The 20,631-nt window shown below is 37.5% G+C and overlaps 1 protein-coding gene across 4 annotated transcripts in view; it reads left to right on the top strand.

Moving 5' to 3' along the window:
• The window catches only part of RSF1 (remodeling and spacing factor 1), a 63,002-nt gene that overhangs the window by 20,667 nt on the left and 21,704 nt on the right, over positions 1-20,631 (top strand). Inside the window, exons 1-8 of one of the 4 annotated variants that reach the window (XM_052812156.1) lie at positions 2,666-2,739; positions 4,706-4,898; positions 7,211-7,303; positions 7,974-8,179; positions 10,207-10,364; positions 13,640-15,360; positions 17,753-17,950; positions 19,165-19,269. In XM_052812156.1, the coding sequence (XP_052668116.1) occupies positions 4,770-4,898; positions 7,211-7,303; positions 7,974-8,179; positions 10,207-10,364; positions 13,640-15,360; positions 17,753-17,950; positions 19,165-19,269 (2,610 nt within the window). In that variant the 5' untranslated portion in view covers positions 2,666-2,739; positions 4,706-4,769. Of the gene's footprint in view, positions 1-2,647; positions 2,740-4,705; positions 4,899-7,210; positions 7,304-7,973; positions 8,180-8,319; positions 8,704-10,206; positions 10,365-13,639; positions 15,361-17,752; positions 17,951-19,164; positions 19,270-20,631 lie in introns of those variants that run through there. The other 3 variants (XM_052812155.1, XM_052812157.1, XM_052812158.1) reach the window with 3 other exon arrangements.

Genomic DNA, 20,631 nt, shown 5'->3' with positions numbered 1-20,631 from the left:
GTGTTGTAAAAATGATGCTTATTGATGTCCCACTTCAGAGAACTCTTGTCAAGAATTCTCTCTATATTCTGAACAAAAGTAAGTTAATTTAAAGTTATGCAGGTTCAATGCATCTCTGAGACAACTGAAACGTTAGTCTCATTTGCTAATGCACTTCTCCTCCTCACCAAATAAGTGTTCTGGGAAAGGAGAGATTTTTCCACCACTCTTTAGCCTTCCTACCACCCCTCCCTGAGCTGGTATTTCTGGGCCAGGTGTACACTGCTGCACATGATCCATATATTATTTACAGTTACTTTGGTTTCAATACAGAGTTTATTTCTCAGTCCCATAGGCTTCTGCTCCTGCTGTGGTTCACGCGCCCTGGCTGGTCCGGCTGCACTTCACACACTCCCTAGTTTCTGCCTGCAAATGGACATCAGTTTTCATCTCCAAAACTCCCACTTCGTTCCTTAGAACAAGGAGGATAGTGTACGTTTCCTCTAAGCGCTTACTAGGGAACTGGCGAAAAGCCAGCCTAGAGATCCAGTCATTAATATTGTTATGATACATGAAAAACATCTTGAAAGGGTAATAAATAAACAGACTATGGATTTGCAATGTTTCGTGAAGTTTGCGAAAATAACCACATCAATACATCATCAAGATCCTAGAAATGCAAGAGCTGAAATGCTGGAATCTGAGAAAAGAAGTGAGGTTTCTATAGGTACTAACACAAATCCCAGTAAGTGCTGACCAAGGGTGTGCAAAATTACTTTCCAATTTTTGAATTTTTAACATTCTACGTTTCTGCTAAGACTAACACTCTAGCAAAGATTTTTGTGGTGGCTGGGGTTTTGATTATTTGAAACAAATCACCTGTGCTTCTTTAAACTAGGTTTCCAATCAGTATGTACCCATTAAAAGAGATCTGATTAAAAACAACAAATAAAAAAAGATGCAGAACAAAAGCTTTGATCTAGCAAGATTTTGAATACTTGGCTCAGTTCCATGTCACACAAACACAAGCTGAAGTTTAATTGTATGGGTTGACTTTGATAGAATTGCTCATGTGTATAAAGTGCTTTGTGCTTAATTTTGTTCATGCCAAGTGCTCGGCACCTATCAGGGTTAAGACCTTTGATCTCGTTCCTTTTAAAATATGTGGTAGTTTAATGCATCAATTTTCAGAAAAAGCAAGGAGGAGATGTGCTAGGTTTCTTCAATATGTAATGGAAATAATACAAACGGAATAAAAAAGTCAGGGCTAGTTTCGAGTTGCTTATGAATTATCTGCATTGAAAGGAGGTCTCTTTTTGGGTACCAGGCTGGTACTTTTATGTATTTGTTGAAGGAGTTTGTGTATTAAATTTCCGGCTGCAAACTGGCAGCGATGATTTACTTCTGAAATGACACAAGCATTTTCATCAAACCGATGTTTTACCAACTCTGTGTGTGCATCTGAGAATAGAGGCATTTGATTGAGAGACAAGTATCAGCTAGGTGAATTCAAGTTAAATATTGAAAAGATTCACAGACACTCAAATGTTGTATAGATCAGTAAAAGAAATAGCATCTTAGTAATGTCTAGTTTAGAACAGACACATTTGGTGTCTCAGCTGTTTATCCTGTGTCAAGTAATGCTGCTGGACCAGCAGAAAAAATGTAATCATAAATTATGATCATAAAAGTTCTTGGGTTTTAAACTTCTAAAGTGTGTGTGCATGGAGTAATGAAAACGCTTTCAGAAAATAAAATTGTACGCAAAAAGTAGAGAAATAAAAGTACTTGTAAAGTTCATGTCTAAGTTTTTCTCAACAAATTACAAATAAGAAAGCTCATGTCACTGAGTGTGTAGAGTTGCATTAATAGTTATCAGTTACATATTTTTAGAAAGTTATATACTACTCTCTAGCTTATAAAACTGATGTTCTGCAAATTTGCCACTTGGTGGTGCCAGATTGATTTATAAGTCACAGATAGGAGCTAAGATGAGATGTTGAAGTTGTATCTGAGGAGTGTACACTGAGAGATAAGTAAAATTGGGTTGGAAAACTTTGATTCTATGATGGCACTGGTGCAGCTGTACCCAGCAGCGGTTCTGGCCTCCATCCCTCAAGCCCCAGATCTCGAGTCCCTCTCTGTCCCTCCAGTACAAAAGAGAGTAAGCATATAGCAAAGCTACATCTGTAAGGACAAAGTTTCTGGAACATTTATCCCATACCATGCACTCAGCCAAAAATAGTTTGGATTCAGCGATATTCCAGGATGGCTTTGGGGTTTCTGGAGGCAGCTGCAGGTGTGCTTGCTGCTTGCAGTAGTATTTTTGTAGGTGTTTGACTGGCATAGTTCCTGTCCAGTTGTTGTTTTGATGCTGCCAAAATTTTTATATATTTATCACTGAGGTCTGTTTCCTTGAGTTTAAGGAAGGGCAATGATCATTGTAAATGTAAAACTAAACAAAAAGACCCATGCGATTAAATTAACCTTCCTCCATCTCTCAGTTGTGGGGCTGCTCTTCAGCAGACTTTAAGTTACTGTTTTGTTAAAATTTCTCAATTTGTCATAGTGTTTCAGTGTTATCAGAGTTTAGCGTTGAAGTACGTTTGCACCGGTCTTCATAACTTCTTTTTTTTTTTTTTTTTCTCTCTCTCTCTCAATACTGCAGTTCCAAAAGAATTGGTGGAGCTTCACTTGAAACTGATGAGAAAGATTGGGAAGTCTGTCACAGCAGACAGATGGGAAAAATATTTGATCAAGGTACAATATGCACGTTGTATTATTCTGCAATGCTGGAATATGGTTATGATGAGCTGTTGTGTCAGCAATCCCTGGTATGAATTATAGTGAGCCTTGGGCTGTGTTGTGGCCAACATTGATGTGCGTGCCCAGACTTTAGTTGCATAAGATCCCAGCTTAACTTTCAGTCTGCCTAGGCTTGTGTAAAAAAAACCAAAAAAACAACCCCCCCCCCCCCCAAAAAAAACCCCAAACACCAAAAAAACCAAAAAACCAAACCTCTGAAAACAGACAGTATCTTCTGCTTGTAAAAGAGTGTGCACCTTCATACTTGTTAGTAAAATACTTTCTTGAGCATTAAGACCCTAAATAAAGGAGGAGGTTTAATAGCCTCCGAAAGGGCTAAATTGAGCAGAGAGATTTACACAGTAATGATTCATTTGTGTATCAGTTGTCTGGATATAATTTAATTATTGTGATTTGGTTGGTATTCATACAGGGACTAACCATGCGGAGTTCTTGTAGCATGTGTTAATAATAAATGAAAGTATTGCAGTGATTTTTATCTGTGTGCTCAGAATGGCACAGCTAAGATGAAAATGTAGTTATGCATCAGTAAAAATATAGCATCCCATTGTTTTACATAATTCTGTATTGGTATTTTAATTGTAGCTCTGCCATTGTTCACACTTTACATGCAAGTAGTTTTCAGCTTAAAGAATTTACACTGCTTCAGAAAATATACATATATTCAAAATTAGTAGGTTAGCATTTCCCCTCTGGATTTGTTCCACGTGTCTTTTAATCCACAAAAATGTAGTCTTGGTATTGTCTGTGTGGCCATGATTGTATCTTACTTAGAAGTACAGCATTAAGGTAATAGCAATGATACAAATAATAGTACTTGGCAAATCTAGTTGCAGTTTGCCCCCTTAAGTGCTATCTATAAGCTTTACAGAGACAGGGATTTGACTTGAGGTTTGTGTGGTCTTAAGATGATGTTTTTGGGACTGGGAGTATGTCAGGAAGTAACCTGCTGAAAGGCCTTAGGTTAAATCTAACCTCTTAAACAGTTGTAAAGTATTTATGATGATGTTTTCAAATAACAATGTAATAACTTATGTAACTGTTGTATACTTTGTATATTACTAAGTACTGTGGTTACTGAATTGTGTTGAATTCTTTAATATACCAAAAAGCCATTGCAGCAAGCTGAGAAAACCCAACTCTGACTAGTGAACTTATGTACCCCACTGAAGCCACTTACCACTTGTGTGGTAAGCAGAAAGCAGAGGGAGAAAACAAGTTTATGAGGGTATAGTTTGGAAAATCTGCCTTCAGCAGGCATTGAAAGGATGGGAAAGTGGTAAGGAAACCCTCCCACGCACCCCTGTTAAGACCAAGTAAGTGGTGATAAATTCTACTTCATTTAACAGTCTCCAGAGTTAACTTGAAGCTTATTCTAGCCAGTGGTTCAAAGGAACCTTGAAGAACAAAGGAATTTGAATATAACTAATTAGAGAGGTATGCTAATATCGTCCCCATTTCAGAGGGGTATAATTAATTTAGAAAAACAACAGAGTATTGGGAAATGCCACTAAAGCCAGGAAAAACTGAAAAGGTGTGGAACTGTTGAGACCATTCTTCCTAGATGCCAGCAGTATTGTTCGACATACTATTGACATACTCGTAAGAGGCAATGTTGGCCTGTTTTTCCTTTGTTAGAAACTACTAATGTGCTGCTTTGATAAAACAGGGTTTGATATGTTCTAGATGTGACCATTTTCTTTTCTTATTTAGGAGGAAACTTTAAGTGGAGGACATTCAAACTTACATGCTCTTAATATTTATGCTTGTATATATTATTAATATGTTTTGTTTATATACCAACTGTTTATGGTAGATAAAGATATGCTTTATTTGACTGCCATGCTTATAAAAAGCATCATAAAAAATTGTCTCTGAGCTGTGGTTGGTATTTTGACAGATGAATGTATTTTGGGATAGGAAGTGAACGTGGCAGTTGAGAGTTCTTTCCCTTCCCTCTTCTGATGATGAACCACCCAAGTTGGCTCACCAGCATACACACTAGTCTTTTTTGGAAGAAAATGGCTGTAGGGCTCCAGGAATCTGACTTTTCTCCTCTGCGCAAGGAATGTATGTGGTCATGTATGACCGAGGTAAAGAAATGGCTTGTCCTAAATGTTTTAACAACTAAGAGGAACTGTCCAGCTTAGCTGTCTTTTGAGAAACGTGTAGCTGAGTTAATTCAGATTACACTGTCTTCTGGCAAAATGCTTTACTTGACTATTGTCAAGCATACTTTGCGGTTTTATACAGATAAGATTCCTCTGGACTGGTCCATCTGGAACCTTCAACCCCAAAATCGGCACGTTCCAAACACACTTTTCTGATTGTTAGGACTTAGGTGCCTATAGTCCCACCCAAGCAGACTCCTCTGCTGTGTCTTTCACCTTCCTGTTCTCATTGTTTAAAGAGAACATCTGGAGCATGGTAATAGTAAGTGTCGGATGCCATCGTAGCTGCTTTGGAAATACTTGAGAGTGCTGTGTTTCAGTGTCTCTTTTGCAGGGTGGGAAGGTGCTGACCACTCTTTAGTATGCAGAAGCCAGCTGCTCCCACAAGCAGCAGGTTTTTGATCAGTGTGAAACTTCCCCTCTATGAAGGCAGAGACTTAACATTTCAGTGGAGCCTGAATCAATGAGATCTGTAGTTCAGGGTTGTGACAGTACTTGTCAGGAGACAGCACGATCATCTGGTTTTTGTCAAAATGTAGTCATTTCAGTTTGAACAGATGCTTCATCAGCTCTGATGTCTCTGAGCTTTTGCTTTGACAATCATACACTTCCGCAGCACATGAAACTTCTCATTATTGCTTTCATACTTAATGAGTAAGTAATGAACAGCGACTGGCACATGCCCTTAGCAAGGGTTTTGATATACAGTTTCCCAGCATTCTTCATGTTACATGGTTGAAAATGAGAGAGAAAGCAGAGTAACCTTGTTTTGTGAGCGAGCAGTGATTGTCTTTCACTGTGAGCTTTGGCTTTGCATCAGAGAAGTACCAGTGTAATGTTCCTTAACCTCGGAGCAGGAAAAGCTGCTCTTCAGCAGGATTCATTGTGACCAGGGAGCACTCCTCACCATTCTCTGTAGGTCGTAGTTTAAGGTCAGAGTGTGATTTATGGTGTGGCTGAGCCGATCTAATTGCAGGCTTACCCTTGGGTCACTTAAGAACTGGTGTCAGTACTAGAGATAGCAGAGGGTAGGTAGCACAGTTGTGGGGACAGAGGAGGGGTAGCGGCCCCTTTCTTGGTTGTAGCCCATGTGGAGTTTTACAACATGAATCAGCGGATCAGTACTTCTGGTGGGTGACACTTAGGGTTATTTTTGCTGCTGTTTCCAGCGAAAGCTGCTTTCAGATGTGATTTACAGGTTTCCAAGTAGCTTAGTGACTGTATCTTGAGCTTAGTAATAATTTGGTGATTGGGAGACTATGCTGTTTTGATTGAGTCCATTCAGCAGGGCTTTGCTTCCTTGCAGATTGAAAAGCAGCAGTACCTTGCGTGCTAATTTGGACAGTTGTGATTCAACACTGGCACTTCAAAGTAATCCTGACTGGAGATGCAGCTATGATTAGCTTTTGCCTCCTTCTAATGGGTATTTCCACTAGAATAGCCTCACCAATTGGAGATCCCACCATGTGTCCTCAATTGATAAGCAGCATTTCTGTGTTCATGAGAGTTGTCTTAAGCATGTCTGAATTGCTTAGGAGGAGAGGGAATTCCTTCTCCACTGTTATTATTGGAGCTCCCGCTGACTCAATCTATTTATCCTCTACTGCCACTTTCTTTTTGTGTTCAGTTTTTTTTCCACATATTGGTGTCATTGAATTTATTTGCTTTAAGTAAATTGAAACAGGCTAAACTTAAAATATTTTAAAATATTTATCAAGCAGCTTGAAGCCCAAGATATTTTCTAAAGAATAATAATTCCACAGCGTGGTGGGAGTATCAGTTGCATTTATTATCTGCAGTACAGTCGTAGGACTTAGGGGGCCCCAAGAGAGCTTGGCAGCTTACATGCTAAGTGTTATAAGGGCATGTAATAAGAAATCACGTCTACTCAAGAGAATTTATGTTCTGAATAGACAAGTCAGAAATAGCAAAATGGGAGATTTTACACAGCAAAGACAAGAATACCTTCCCAGTTCAGAATTGTGCTGTCTAATTTAAGAGGTTTAGAGAAATCAGTGGTGATCAGGGCCTCGGTGATCTGCTCTTCTATGGAGATTTGCCAGAGCTTGCCAACCTACCCCAGTTTTATTTTGTATTTTTGTGTGAAGCTTTCTGACCTGCAATCCTGAAGAGATCATGTATAACTGTTACTGAAGTAAGGTACTATTAATATAAAAGTTTAAAGTTGCTTTTATCCACTAATCCTAGCAATCTTACTATTTTGTTTGTGACAGATATGCCAAGAATTCAACAGCACTTGGGCTTGGGAGATGGAAAAAAAAGGCTACCTAGAAATGAGTGTTGAATGCAAACTGGGGATTCTGAAGGTACACATCAAACAAGTTTCTAAATTACTTTTTCCTCACTTGCTTAAATATCTTGGAGATTTGGCTTTCTCACTCACTTGAACATATTGCAAATTTAGCTTGACTGAACCATAAGTAGATACACTAAATGTAGAGGTGATCTTGTTACAGATGTAATATTCATTGTAGTGGGATGGGCCCAAACTGAATGCAACACTTTGCATGTTTTTCACACTTTGTATGAAAATTGATTTGTAGTTACTGTTTTGTCAGTAGCTATTTGCCTGTGCAGTACACTTTTAAAAATGTTTATTAGCTTGCTGAATTCCAAAGGCAGAGATGGGATTTCATGTTTTCAAGTCTTGAGAAAACTGTCGGGGTTGGTTCCAAGTTATGTATGTGTTTTACTGTAGAACGACATCATTTGTACTATGTAAAAAAAAAAAAAAAAAAAAAAAATTAACTTTCTAAGCTGGCCAGGAAAAAAAAAAAAACCACAACCCAAAAACTTGTCTCGTTTAAAAACAACATGATCTGGGAAGAAACCTGATAGCTATAGCTAACTCACAGATCCAATAGAGAGAGGCCTAAAAAGAAGTTCCAAATTACAGTGAAAGGAAATGAGCTGATTTTCTTATTTCTGTTTATATTTTGATATTTTAATAATCTTTCTACTTTCTCACTTTTTCAGTATCTCTGTGAATGTCAGTTTGATGACAATCTAAAGTTTAAGAATATAATTAACGAGGAGGATGCTGATGCCATGCGTCTTCAGCCCATTGGTCGAGACAAGGACGGCCTGATGTATTGGTATCAGCTGGATCAAGAGCATAATGTCAGGATGTACATAGAAGAACAGGATGACCAGGATGGATCCACGTGGAAATGCATTGTTAGGTATTCTGGGTTCCCTCCCCCCCCCCCCCCCCTTTTTTTTTTCTTTCTTATTTTGTAGGGGGTTTTAGCTATTTGTGACTGGGGCTCAAATTTATTTCAATAAATCTCCACTTCTCACAGATGAGGATTCATGACAGCGGGATTTTCTGCCTTCACATGTATGTTTTAGTGAAAAACCACACAATACAGAAATAACTCACTGATTTGTTGGTAATAGCCAGTGTGTAATTTGTTTTCTGCTTAATCGAGCTACAATGGATATATGGAAAGGGTACCGAGAGAAGACTCTCTTGAGGATGATGGCTCCATATTGCTCACTGGCCAGCTAAATGCCTTAGGAAATGGAGGAGGACTCTTGCTTCTTTAACTTCTGCTCTATTAAGAAAATTACAAGTGGACAGTTTTGTTCTTGGGGGAATTACATTGCAATTTTAACTTCATGGAACTACAAAACTGTTGACAAAACAAATAGGCATGAAAAATCTTCTGGAGTAGAATTCAGCTCATAGATCACTGAAGATGAGGTGGGTGACGTTGATGCAGACTGATGTGTACGTGACTCTGCCTCTGGGTCTCAGTTGCTGCAGATTGGTCTGTTAATATTTTAGTGGTATTTTAGCTTCAGATTTACGTTTTTTTGTGATTCTTGTTACTTTTTTTTTTTTCATTTTCCTACTATGCAAAGTATATGGAATCTTTCTTACTGGAAGAAGAATTAGCTTGAAATTTTTCATATCTACTAGTTATCCATTTTTAGTTCATCTTCATCTAAACTTCTTTAATTTGTTGAGTTCCAACTGGATTTTAACCTGGACTCAGCAGAATCAACTCTGACTTAAAAAGTACGTAGAGATGTAAAAACAGATCTAAAAAAAGTCAGATGATGGGGTGGTTTTCTGTTTGTAAATTTTAATCTTTATTATCTGCAGCTTATTTACATATCCATAACTTTAGTAACCAAGGGAGTCATACTAAACCGTTTAAACCACTGTCAAAGGGCCATAAAATGATAAGCATTACTACCAGTGAAATTTAGACAGCTGTTGTGGGCGAATAAAGTAAATGTATCTAAACAAACCAATCAAGAGCTGAGCAGTGTTTATCTCTCTCCATGCGTTATAGACTCCAGAGATCAATGCCAAAAGCAGAAGAAATCAGGGTTCTGCTGGGAAAGTTCTGATACTCCACACTCACAGCAGAAAAACACAGTAATGCATTGTAAAATGTGAAGTGGTTTTAAACCCATGAGATTCCACACCTCAGGGCTGTTGCAGTTCCAGGCTTCCTTTTGTTCTGTAAACCTGCAAAAAATGAATTGCTGAATGTTGACTTTGAAAAAACAAATGCGAGAGTCTTGTTGTTATAGTCTGTTACGAAAACAACTGTTTAATCATCGCTCAAATTCATTATACATTAAGGTGTTGGGTTTTATAGTTAGATGTCCAGTTTAAATAAGGAGTTACAGTGCACTGAGATTTGCACGCACAGAGATGCACGAACATTTTCTTGCTATTGTAACTCGAGTAGCTGGAGCTTTCTTGACAACTTTGTATTGTTTGCTACATGTGCTTAGGGTGGGTACTTGCAAAAAGTATCTAAATTACTTAATTGCTTTTGAAAATTTCACTTGAATGATGTGGTTGCTCCTTTGGTATGTGAGCAGAAAACTACAACTTCCTCTCTGCTGAGAGGAAAAAGAAATAGCAAAGAAAAATCAGTGAGGATTGGTAAGGGGAAAATAAATAAAAGAATAATAGTTGCAGCTTGGATCCGGGACTTGACTTGAGATAGATAGGGTCCTTCCAAAAAGTTATTTTATTTTTGTATGGATAAATTGGAAGGTTTCCGACTGCAAAGTTGCAGCCTCTCTGATGGGACAGGCATTTCACTATGCTTGTATATAAGGTTTTCGGGGCAGCATTCATTTAAGCAGATGGTGTTTGTTGATTTTTTTATTTTTTTTTTTTTGTGAATCCCTTTGGGGTAAGTGGCTTATCAGACAGTATGTTTTTTCTTCTGTCATCTAGAAACCGCAATGAGCTTGCTGAGACCCTTGAGCTCTTGAAAGCACAAATTGATCCTGCCCTCTTGAAAAACAACAATTCTCAGCAGGAGAATTCATCACGTGAAAGCCCAAGCATAGAAGATGAAGACACCAAAAAGGGCGAAGAAGCATCTACACAAGGTTTTCTGCCTTCTTTTCTCAAATTTTAAATGTTGTTCTGTGGCAATGTTAGAATTTTCAAGTACATGAAAAGTTACTGTGTTAGATTAGGAATTTAAAAAAAAAAAACCAACACAAAAAATGTTTCTGTTCAAAGTAAATCAAGTAAATATTGAATACTTTAATAAATATTTTTGGAGTTTTAGTGCATATTTAGGCTCAAGAGTTTATTTATAAGAGCGCTGTGTATAAATTGTTTTCGAAGTAATTTTGTTTTTGCTGTACATATTGTATAATATTGTAAATGCTCATCAGTGTATGTTTTTGTGGGGCATTGAACTGTTGCCAAACTTTTCCTGTTCTAGCAACATTAAAATTTTAAAAAGAAAAATCTGTTTGTGCAATGCCATGATTGAAATCAATACAGTATTGGGTGTCTTGTTTATTTTTTCTTTTGAGTTTGAATCAAAAAAAAATAGGTTACTTCCTCAAATGTTTCACAATTGAGGTGATTTTTCAAGAAGACATGCGTTTAAATTAAAACAATTTAAAATACCAAAATGTTTTAGAAGTGAAGTGGTCCTTAGCTGCCTCCACTGTATTGTTGTTATTAACAAAGAAACTTTCTTCCTTACTTGCTATCATGTCATTGCACATATTTCATAACTTGCGTGACTTGTTGGTTTGTGCATTGGTTTTACTAAGTATCAGTTAGCCTGAAGTATTTTACATTATAAGAATCTGATCTTTTCTCAAGTTATGAAAAGCTAAAAGCTTGTTATCCCAAGCAATTTTTCCCCAGTTACTACCTGGTCTTACCACTTTGTTAAAATACAGGAAAATATTTTCACAATCAGAAACAAGATTTAAGGATTCCAGTGTGTTAGTATGTGTTTCTTCAAATCTGGTTAAGTTAACTGGATATATGGAATTAGCCAAGGCCTGTCTTGGTTCTGAATATCAAGGAGAAAGACTTGCTATTTTATTCTCATTCTTTGCAACAAACAGCGTAGAACAGAAGAAATAAATAAAACATTTAGCTAAAATTTGAGTAGTTGTGAAAGCATTAAAAGACTACTGTAGAAATTGCAGTAAATTGCGACAAACACCAACAGAATTGTCTTCCAGTCTAAGGCATTTCCAATATCTAACTGTGCATGTAAGTGACAACATAACCCGGTGGAACTAATTCCAAGTACTGATCTTGCCTTTGTCTCACTAAAAATCGGTCAAGCCAGCTTAAATCATCTAATCGAGATCTCTGCATCAGTTATGATTTTACTTTGCATTGAATTCAGAAGAAGCCATTTGAAAACATTTTAATGAATGTCCCCACTGTCGATAATTCCCCAAATCCCATGGCACACTCACCTGGGTCAGTACTTGCATTAGGCTGTGTATTGATGCAAAATCACCCCTAGGCACTAGTCCCATGTATGTAATGAATAATGAAATTATTTACATGTGCAGTGATTTCAGTGTAGTCAGTATATTCACAGAGCACTACTTAGAGCCCTTCGGTTGAGAAGCTTAAGTAATTCTTCCTGTTAGTCCAAGGACTACACTCAAAGCCTTTCTAAGGTACAGTGGAAACATACTGGAAGACCTGATGCCTGTTTGCTTTGGCCACTTCCCAAATAGCATTAAATTAGTTCATACAAAAATAAGGTAAACTGAACCAATGCTTACATGTTTTTTACTAGCCTGATTGACTTGAATAGCGTTAAGACAAGTTGTGCATCGACTGAGTCATTCCATATGTACGAAACGCTTTACAAGCAGTTCGGGGAGTTAAAACTATAGAACAACTGTTTATTTTCCATATAGAGAAGTTTTGGGATTCTGGTGATCCTAGCTGAAGTTTGGGAGAAGGCAGTAGGTGAAGGGAAGAAATGGTTGAACAAAGCTTAGACAGAAAGAAGTGAAGGGAGGGCAGAAGAATTCGAACACAGAAAAAATATCTCATTCTCACTGTTAAAGACGAATGTCTTTAAAGAGGCAGCTTTTATGTTACAAGGGCTCAGAGTGGGGACCACTTCTATGAAGGGGAAAAAACCCAGCCTTGAGCCTTCAAAAAGTTATCGCTTCTGGTGCCTTAGAGATGCATCTTTCACTGCAGACTTACTTGGATACGTGCTTTGTATTTGAAAATATTATACAATGTATGAATTCTTCCTCACCACTCTCTTCTTTTCTAAAATGCTTATTTTCTTTAATGTTACTAAGTTAGCTGTCATGTACTTTCTCCTGTATATTTCTAACCACTTTGGGAAGCTCTCATCTTGGAAAAAAAAAATCACGCTAGCATGGAGGGAGAGGAGTGAGGTAGAAGAAAAAAATCATCTTTTTGTTTGGAGTTATAACACCCTTGCAATAACATCTTCCAGATGGTAGAAGATGCTGTTATGGTATATGTAGTGCTATTATATTTGCTTTTTCTAATTAGTTCTATCCCTAGCTGACTCAAAGTATGGTAAAATAAAAAAAAAAAAAGATGTTAAGAGGCTGTGGTAGTGATAAATAATAGGCTTAAGTACCTAGTAACAAAATAAATACATGGTTTCTTCTGAGTACTGGAACTGCACTTTAAGCCCTGCAGGTTTTTCTGTGATACGCTACTACTCCCTGTGCTTGTTTTGGAAATGGCAGATGCATTGAATATAGAATATTGTCTGTTATTTGTGTTTTGATAGTATGTAGGAGATGTAGTCATTGTCCAGAGACTCTAAATGAATTTTGCCATAAGCTATAACGTTGAATGTCTTCTGTTTTCTCTGAACTATTGGAGTACAATAGTTAAGTATTTCTTGAAATAAAAACATCTACAAACAGGGGACTGACTTCTATGTGGAATTTTCACTTGGCCATGGAATCTTACACCATGTTCTGGTTTGTGAAATAAATCAGAAACTCAAGTGAGACTTCAAGTTGATGCTTTGTGCACTCTGCTTAGGTTTTATGTATTCTCTGAAAATGGTGTGGTACTACTAAAGAAGGGGCTGTGATGCCTGTATAAAGAAGGATGAATCTAGAATTCTGCTGCTAGCTTCTGAAGTTTAGGCTTATCTTGGTATATAATTAAACTGAACTGTGATTCTATAGCTAAAAAATTGGCAACCCACTCATTTAATGACAGTATTAGATAAGCTAGACTCCTAATAATGGCATGAGAGAAGATTCATTTGCGGGGGACTTTGGGTTGTTGGGTTTTTTAGGTATGCCTTTGTTTTGATGGATGCTTTTTGTAATCCTTTAGGTCCCCTGGTTGTTTCATAGTTGTTTTTCTCTGTCAACAGAAAATCAATTAAAAATCAAAGAAGAAAAAGAGGAGGTGGAGGAACAGTCAATGGAATTGGAAAGCCTTCCTTTTCCTGCGGTCAAAGGAGACGAAAATATGCTGAAAATTGAGAAAGTGGAAGAAAAAGAAATTATAAAATTGCCAGTAATAGTAAAATTAGAGAAACCTTCAGAATACAATGAAGAAAAGCAAACTGTCAAAGAAGAAAGTGACTCCTTTAAGGAAAATGTCAAGCCTGTTAAAGTAGAGGTGAAGGATAACAAAATAGAACCAAAAGACTTAAAAGAAGTAAAAAGTTGTACGGACAAAATAGCAGTTAATGAGCCAGAGAGGTTAGAATTTTGTGTTAATGCCAAAACTCCCCAAGAAATTGTGGAAAAATCTGTGGAAGAAAGTGAGAAACTTAAAAATGACCAGCAGGCAAAAATACCGCTTAAAAAGCGAGAGATCAAGCTGACGGATGACTATGACAGTCCAATAAAGGGGCCCCTATGTAAATGTGTTACTCCAACAAAGGATGTCTTGAAGGAAGAAGGGAAACCAGAAGAAGAAGCTTTTAAGAGAGTCCCTACAATTACTGCTTTATGTCCTGATGGGAAAGTGCTAGTAAATGGAGAGGTTAGCTGTGAAAAAATAACCCCAAGTGTCATACAAAATAATAAGTCAGAACACTCTGCTAGCACAAAGGAAGACAGCAGCTCATTAAAAGAGAGAAATGGAAAAAGTGGGGAAAAGGTATCAGACTCTGTTAGTAAAATTATAAAAGCATGTGAGGTTGAGAAAAATGCATTAACTGTGGTGAAAGAAATAGGGGCTGTGGTCTCTGAGGTTTCTAATCAGAAAGTGCCTTTAAAGGAGGAATCTAGTCCTGTGGAAAAAGAGTTGCTTGACAGCACAACTACTGAAATGGTAGTGGAAGAGTCTTCAAACTCTGAAGACTGTGCCAAAACATCTGAAGAGAAACTAGCCATGAAAATGAAGAAGGACAGACTACCGCCACCCAAAGAATGTTTAGAGAAGCTAGAGAAGTCCACAAATGCATCTGCTCCTGCAGAACTGCCCAAGCTTGCACTGTCTGATGAAGAGACTTTGAAAAGTAAAGGTGAGTCTGAGGAGAAACCTGATTCACCAAAAGCTGCTGAGATACTCCCTGCATCTACTTCTCCTGTTACTTTAGAGAAACCTGCTTTGGAAAAGGAGGGCTCTGATGGTAAAACGGCTCTACCTGAGGAGAGCAATGTAGAAGAAAAATCCAGCCCTGAAAAACAAGAGGAAGAGCCAGAAGCTGCCAAGACAGAGCCAGATAGATTAGATGATGCCCATCCTTCTAACCTAGAGGACTCCTCAGAGAGTAAAAAGGAATCTCCAGTACCTAAAAGCAAATTTAAATATAAGCTAGTTTCTGAAGAAGAAAGCTGTGCAACAGATAATAAAGAAATAACTTCTGAAAGACAGAAAGAAGGAATTAAATTAACAATCAGGATCTCCAGTCGGAAGAGAAAGACAGAAACACCGCCAGAAGAGGTCAGCATTGGCCGCACATTAAGGCGATCTCCAAGAATATCCAAGCCTACTCCAAAAGTGGTGGAGACTCGGGATCAGAAACCTGACAAAAAACGACCTGAAGAGGAAGAGGAAAAACCTGCAGCAGCACAAAAACCAGAACGAAAAGAAGATGCAAAAAAACAAGAGAAGGAGTCAAATTCTAAGGTTAACAAGGTAATACAGTTTTATTACCCGGGAATAAAGAATACCCACAGTCTTATCTATAAGGAGAATATGCACTTACGTAGGAATATTGAGGATTATTTTCCTTTGGTCAGCTTTTGCAAGAAACTAGCTTTGCAATCCAGTTAGTGGACTCAACCAATTTAAAAACGCCCCCTAAGAGAGTGCTAATGTCTGTTGACTTACCAGTTTATAAAATCTGTCACTTAACCTAAACTAAGTAGACCAAGTCAACCGGAGTGAATTCTTCTAAAAACTGAAATGATCAGACCTGAGTCAGTCTGGCTGAGTGGCTGAATGGAGACTTCTAGCTCCTGTGGATTTACTAGATGGATACTTGTTGGTGTCTGGTTGGTCAGGATGATCGTAAGCCAAAAAGGAACCAACAAATGGTGAAGAATAAAAATATTATGACTTCTGTTTCTAGTTATTGTTGTGGTGAGTTCATGATATAATTTAGTTTTTCTCATACGTGGGATATACATTTTACTTTGGGTGGAGGTATCTTTTTTTCATGAAAAACTTTTGCTTATGCAGCATAGATCTTAAAAATATGTCAGGTAAATGTAACGAAGTTATACATACGTGTAGTGTGCTTCTAAATCTATGTAATTATAAACGCCTTTTATTAATTTATCTTCCATTTTTCTGGATATGGAGTACAAAAGAGAAACAAGGAGTAAAGAGTCTGTATTTTTAAGTGCACTCTTTTTATATCAACTTGAAATCCCATTAATTTTCCACAGCTACACATTTTCTTACCGATTTTGTAGTTTTACCAAGACATTCACTTATTTAGCAAGTTTCTTTCACGTAGTGCTATGTTGAATAACCTTCATAAAATGAACAGTTGATTTTTCAGTGAATGGTAACATCTATACTGAAAAATTCTGTTGTATACATAAAGAAATGAAAAATCTTCATTTAAAGGTTTTCATTAAAAAAGAAAATAAATGCAAGTAATAGTGATTGTAAGTCCTACAAGTAGTTTTAATTTTGAAGTACTGTTGCTATAGTCATTTTAACCTGATCTCTTTTTGTGAGAGATAAGGAGATCTATAGATGCTTACTTTTCTAGAGAGATTTAAAAATAAATATGGTAGAGGAAGACGTTTGAAACTAGTAAGCTTCTGTCATTTCATCAAGATGAAAAATACCCAAATCTTTAATAGGCTATTTTATATTTGTTTTCTTTTAAAGAAGGGTCTTTAAAAAATAGGTTTGACATGGTGATGATTTATGATGAAGCCTGAAGTCTAAACTAATACTATCATGGATTTAAAGTATATTTGCTACTAAAGTTTAGTGAACAGTAAAATCTGTAAAGAGGTAGAAATTAATGTTAAGAACCTGAAACAAAATTTTACTAATATGACAAATACTGCTTTGGTATGAGTCCATACTGCAGGAGAAATAGAATAGTTTGTATGTTTTAGTTTATTCAGCTCGTTCAGGTCAACGAGTAGTTTAGTCAAAATTGAAAAATTATTTTGAGTTGAAAAAGCTAGATAAGTTATTTTCCTTTTTCAGTGTCGGGGGGGTGGTGGTGGGAAGAGTTGTGAGAGAACTCAAGTCGGTTAATAACAAGTCAGTTAATGGGAAGAAAACTTTCTTCTGTTTGGTATGTTGCTTTAAATATAAAATAACCAAATTGCAGAAAGTAGTTTTCACTAACTCAAAATAACATTCTGAATTTTAATTGAAATCTGTTTTTCATTCAAAATATGATGGTAAATATGATAGAAAGGGATAGATGCCCCTTTGATTAGCAAAAATTAAGCATTGACTGAATCAGTTTTCACTTAAGAAAAATAATGGAAAAGTATAAATGTGAAAGAATACCTAGATATAAGTTATGCACTTAAAAGATGCAGTGATTTTATTTCAGAAAAGTATGCCCATCTTAGAGGAAGGCACCAGAAATACTTAAGTTAATATACTTGTTAGAGTGCAAATGTGTTTCCTAAAGTGAAATAACAGATGTACACTGTATGGGGCAGGGGGAGAAGATTCTCTTTGGATTGAGGAAAGCAGTCATCAAAAAGTGAGATGGTTTAAATGTAGATTACCATGTTCACAAGCAACTTTACCTTGTCAAAATAGAAAAAAGGGGCTGAGTGACAAATTTGTCTTCCTACTTTTAAATCTTTCTTGAAAATTTCTTTCTGCACGTCGGTATGAATTTTTCTCCCTTTATTATGCTGTTGCGTTTTGAGCCTCTTTGAAAGACAATCTATTCATTGAAATGCTCTGTTGTAAATTTACTGCAGCTCTTCTGATTGAAATGAATCACTTCACTGTAGAGACACACATTTTTTAAGATCTAGGAAGAAACTCTGTGAGCTTCCTTTGTGTTTTCTCTTTGAAATGGTATGTCTCATAGAGAAGCAAGGTTCGGTGGACGGGTACACGAACACGTGGCAGGTGGAAATACTCAAGTAATGAAGAAAGTGAGGACTCGGAGAGTGAAAAAAACTCAGATGATGAGGAGGAAGAGGAAGAAGAGGAGGAAGAAGAAGCTGCACCTGCTGATGATGATGAGCCGTGCAAGAAGTGTGGCCTTCCCAATCACCCTGAACTGGTAGGCTTTTGGGGAAAGCTTCTGTTGGCTGTTGTGTCGGATTTGGTGGTATCTGAAGGCATATCATCCTTTGGGGGTGGCTGTACATAGGAGAATATTCTCTCGGTTTTAGGTAGTAAACTCATGACAGTAGATGAGTTTACCTTTAATAAGGAGGGAAGGAAGTTATTTCTTCTGTTTACCACCTCTGAAATGTCTTCTTTTATGAGGTATAACACAACTTAGTCCACTGAGAATTAATCTGGGTGAGGCTTTGAGGTTGTGCCTGCAATCTCAATGAATACAGAAGAGAGAACATTAAAAAAACACCCCAGCAGTGTAATGTATGCTTTCCAGTGTCTTGTGATATGGTCACAGCTACATAGCCATCCTCGTTGGATATAGCTGTACATAGCCCTGAGGACTGGGGACAGCAAAATCCCATACAGAAAGAGCACAGTGAGCTTTCACTATTTCTAATGTTTATGGTTCTTGTTCATCAGTGGTAGATATCATCGTGAATTCCTCTGTTTATCTGGGAAATCATAATGTGCAGTCCTGCTATGAATCCACAAAATAAGCATACTCCCAGGTGTGTGACAGATATCCTAGCATAGTTGAGACAAAGTTTGACCTTTGGGATGTTAGCGATAAATATTGCAGTAGATACTCGCACAGCTTTGTTCCTGCTTTGTTCCTCAGTTGTGATGGAAAGGGATATCTCAAGTTTTACCCAGCTAAGTGAACTCTAATAGTTGCCTAGTTCTGTATGCCCCTAAAAGTCTGTGAGGCTTTGTCTCTGCTGACCGGGACATAAAATCATCCTGACTGAGGAAATGGCCAGGTTTCCTCGTGTGGACGTGAGTGCACAGGGAAAACAGCTCACAGCGCATCTTGTCCAGATGGAGTTCTCCACTTAGTCCAGGATCTGGAAAGCATTACCAGATTCCACACTGTGGGCACAATCTGTGTAGTCCAGTAGTACTAAGTGCCTGAGAACATATAATAAGAGGAAATATGGTGTTAAAATGGAAAACTGTGATACATAAACTTCCCCATAAAAACCATCCCTGGCCCTGGAAACATCTAGTGATAAATGATACAGGATTTTTTTTGCTTTTGGCACAGTCCAAAGTATTTATAAAGCGCTTCTGTGTTGGCTGGGGGAATAGTTCTGGAGCTCGTTACATGTTGTGAATGCCAAAAGATACTCATGATTCATTTTGTTTCCACAGATTTTGTTGTGTGACTCTTGTGACAGTGGATACCACACAGCCTGCCTTCGCCCACCTTTGATGATAATCCCTGATGGAGAGTGGTTCTGCCCACCCTGCCAGCATGTATGGTTCCTATTTGACTTCACTGTTCTCCTTTTTAGCTTTGCTTGCGGTTGTGGAGATTTGCTGGGAGTTTAACAAGTTCTTTCTTTTATCTTTTTTCTGTTAAAAAATAGGCTGTGATGAATGGTAGGGATGCTGATCCTCCCTCTTGTCCATTAGTAAAACGGAGTTTTGCGAAATGGTTTTCCTCTCCCTTTCTTTTTTCTGCTAGTGATGAATGACTGTGTGTTGCTGACATGTAGATAGGAATCTCCAACCACACTGGTCTTCTCCCATCTTTGGTTAAATTACCTCAAGATTAACATAGTATTAAAAATATAATCTCTTAATTTTTCTCAAAAGAAACTTCATGTTATCATCCTGGAGGGGGAAGCAGTAGGCAGCAAGGGGTGGATCGGTGGCCAAAGCAAGCAGCTGTTTCTGAAGTGGTGTTCCTTCTTCAGAGACATTTGCTCAGAAGCTAGTTAGAGAAAGATGCTATTTCTAATGAGTCTCGTGGTATAGTTCGCCTCTGCTGGGAAAGCCAGAGTTGTCCTTATCAAGTAATAGACAAGTTTGAACACTTTTTTGAAGATTAGAAGCTGCTTCTGCCAAAAAAAAATAAGAAATCAGTGCATGTGTCCAGTTTCATTTAATGTACATCTAAAATAGCAAGATTTGCAGGGATGGTACTTGGGAGGATAAGCCAGAGAGTGTGTGATGCTGTTCTTGTTATATTAATGGGGAATCATTTATGCACATTTTCAGAATAATCTGCCTGATCCCGAACCCCTTCCTTGCTTTTAGGAAAATTCTTTGCCAGAAGGGCTGTTGCTCTGCAAAAAGCTAGCTATTGGTTTTTAGTTGTCTTCTGAGGACTATTTTTAAGTAGTGATGATCTTGAATATGTAAGAATGTTTTCTTTACAGGATTTGGAATTGCAGCTTGTAGTTACAGCATCTGCTTGCTCTGTTGGTGTTTAGTAATTTTCAATATGAAAAATGACAGATTTGTAAAAGTGTGAAGACTGTCCTTGGAAATAGTACGATGAGGGCATTAACAGGGAATAAGGCACAATTTGTCCATAAAAAGTCATTTTTACATATGGCTCCTTGAGTATTAAGTGGTGTTGTAAGATATGGAACATTTGGTAAGAAAATAATCCTAAAGTGTATTTCTACTTTTTACTGTGGTGTCCACAGAATCACGTGTTCTCCAAAGATTAAGATAAGGGACAAACACGTATCACTGTGTATACACACTCAGCTTTGTGTATGTATATTATGTATGTCTATGAAATCCTCAGGTTTCTCTGAGGCAAGGTTGTAAATACCATCAAAAATGTGGTACTAATTTAGAAGTATGTTTATTCTAAACAACTTT

The sequence above is a fragment of the Harpia harpyja genome, chromosome 17 (genome assembly GCF_026419915.1).
Source record: "Harpia harpyja isolate bHarHar1 chromosome 17, bHarHar1 primary haplotype, whole genome shotgun sequence".
NCBI classification, from domain to species: Eukaryota; Metazoa; Chordata; class Aves; order Accipitriformes; family Accipitridae; genus Harpia; species Harpia harpyja.
This window is presented reverse-complemented; position numbering and strand designations above follow the sequence as displayed.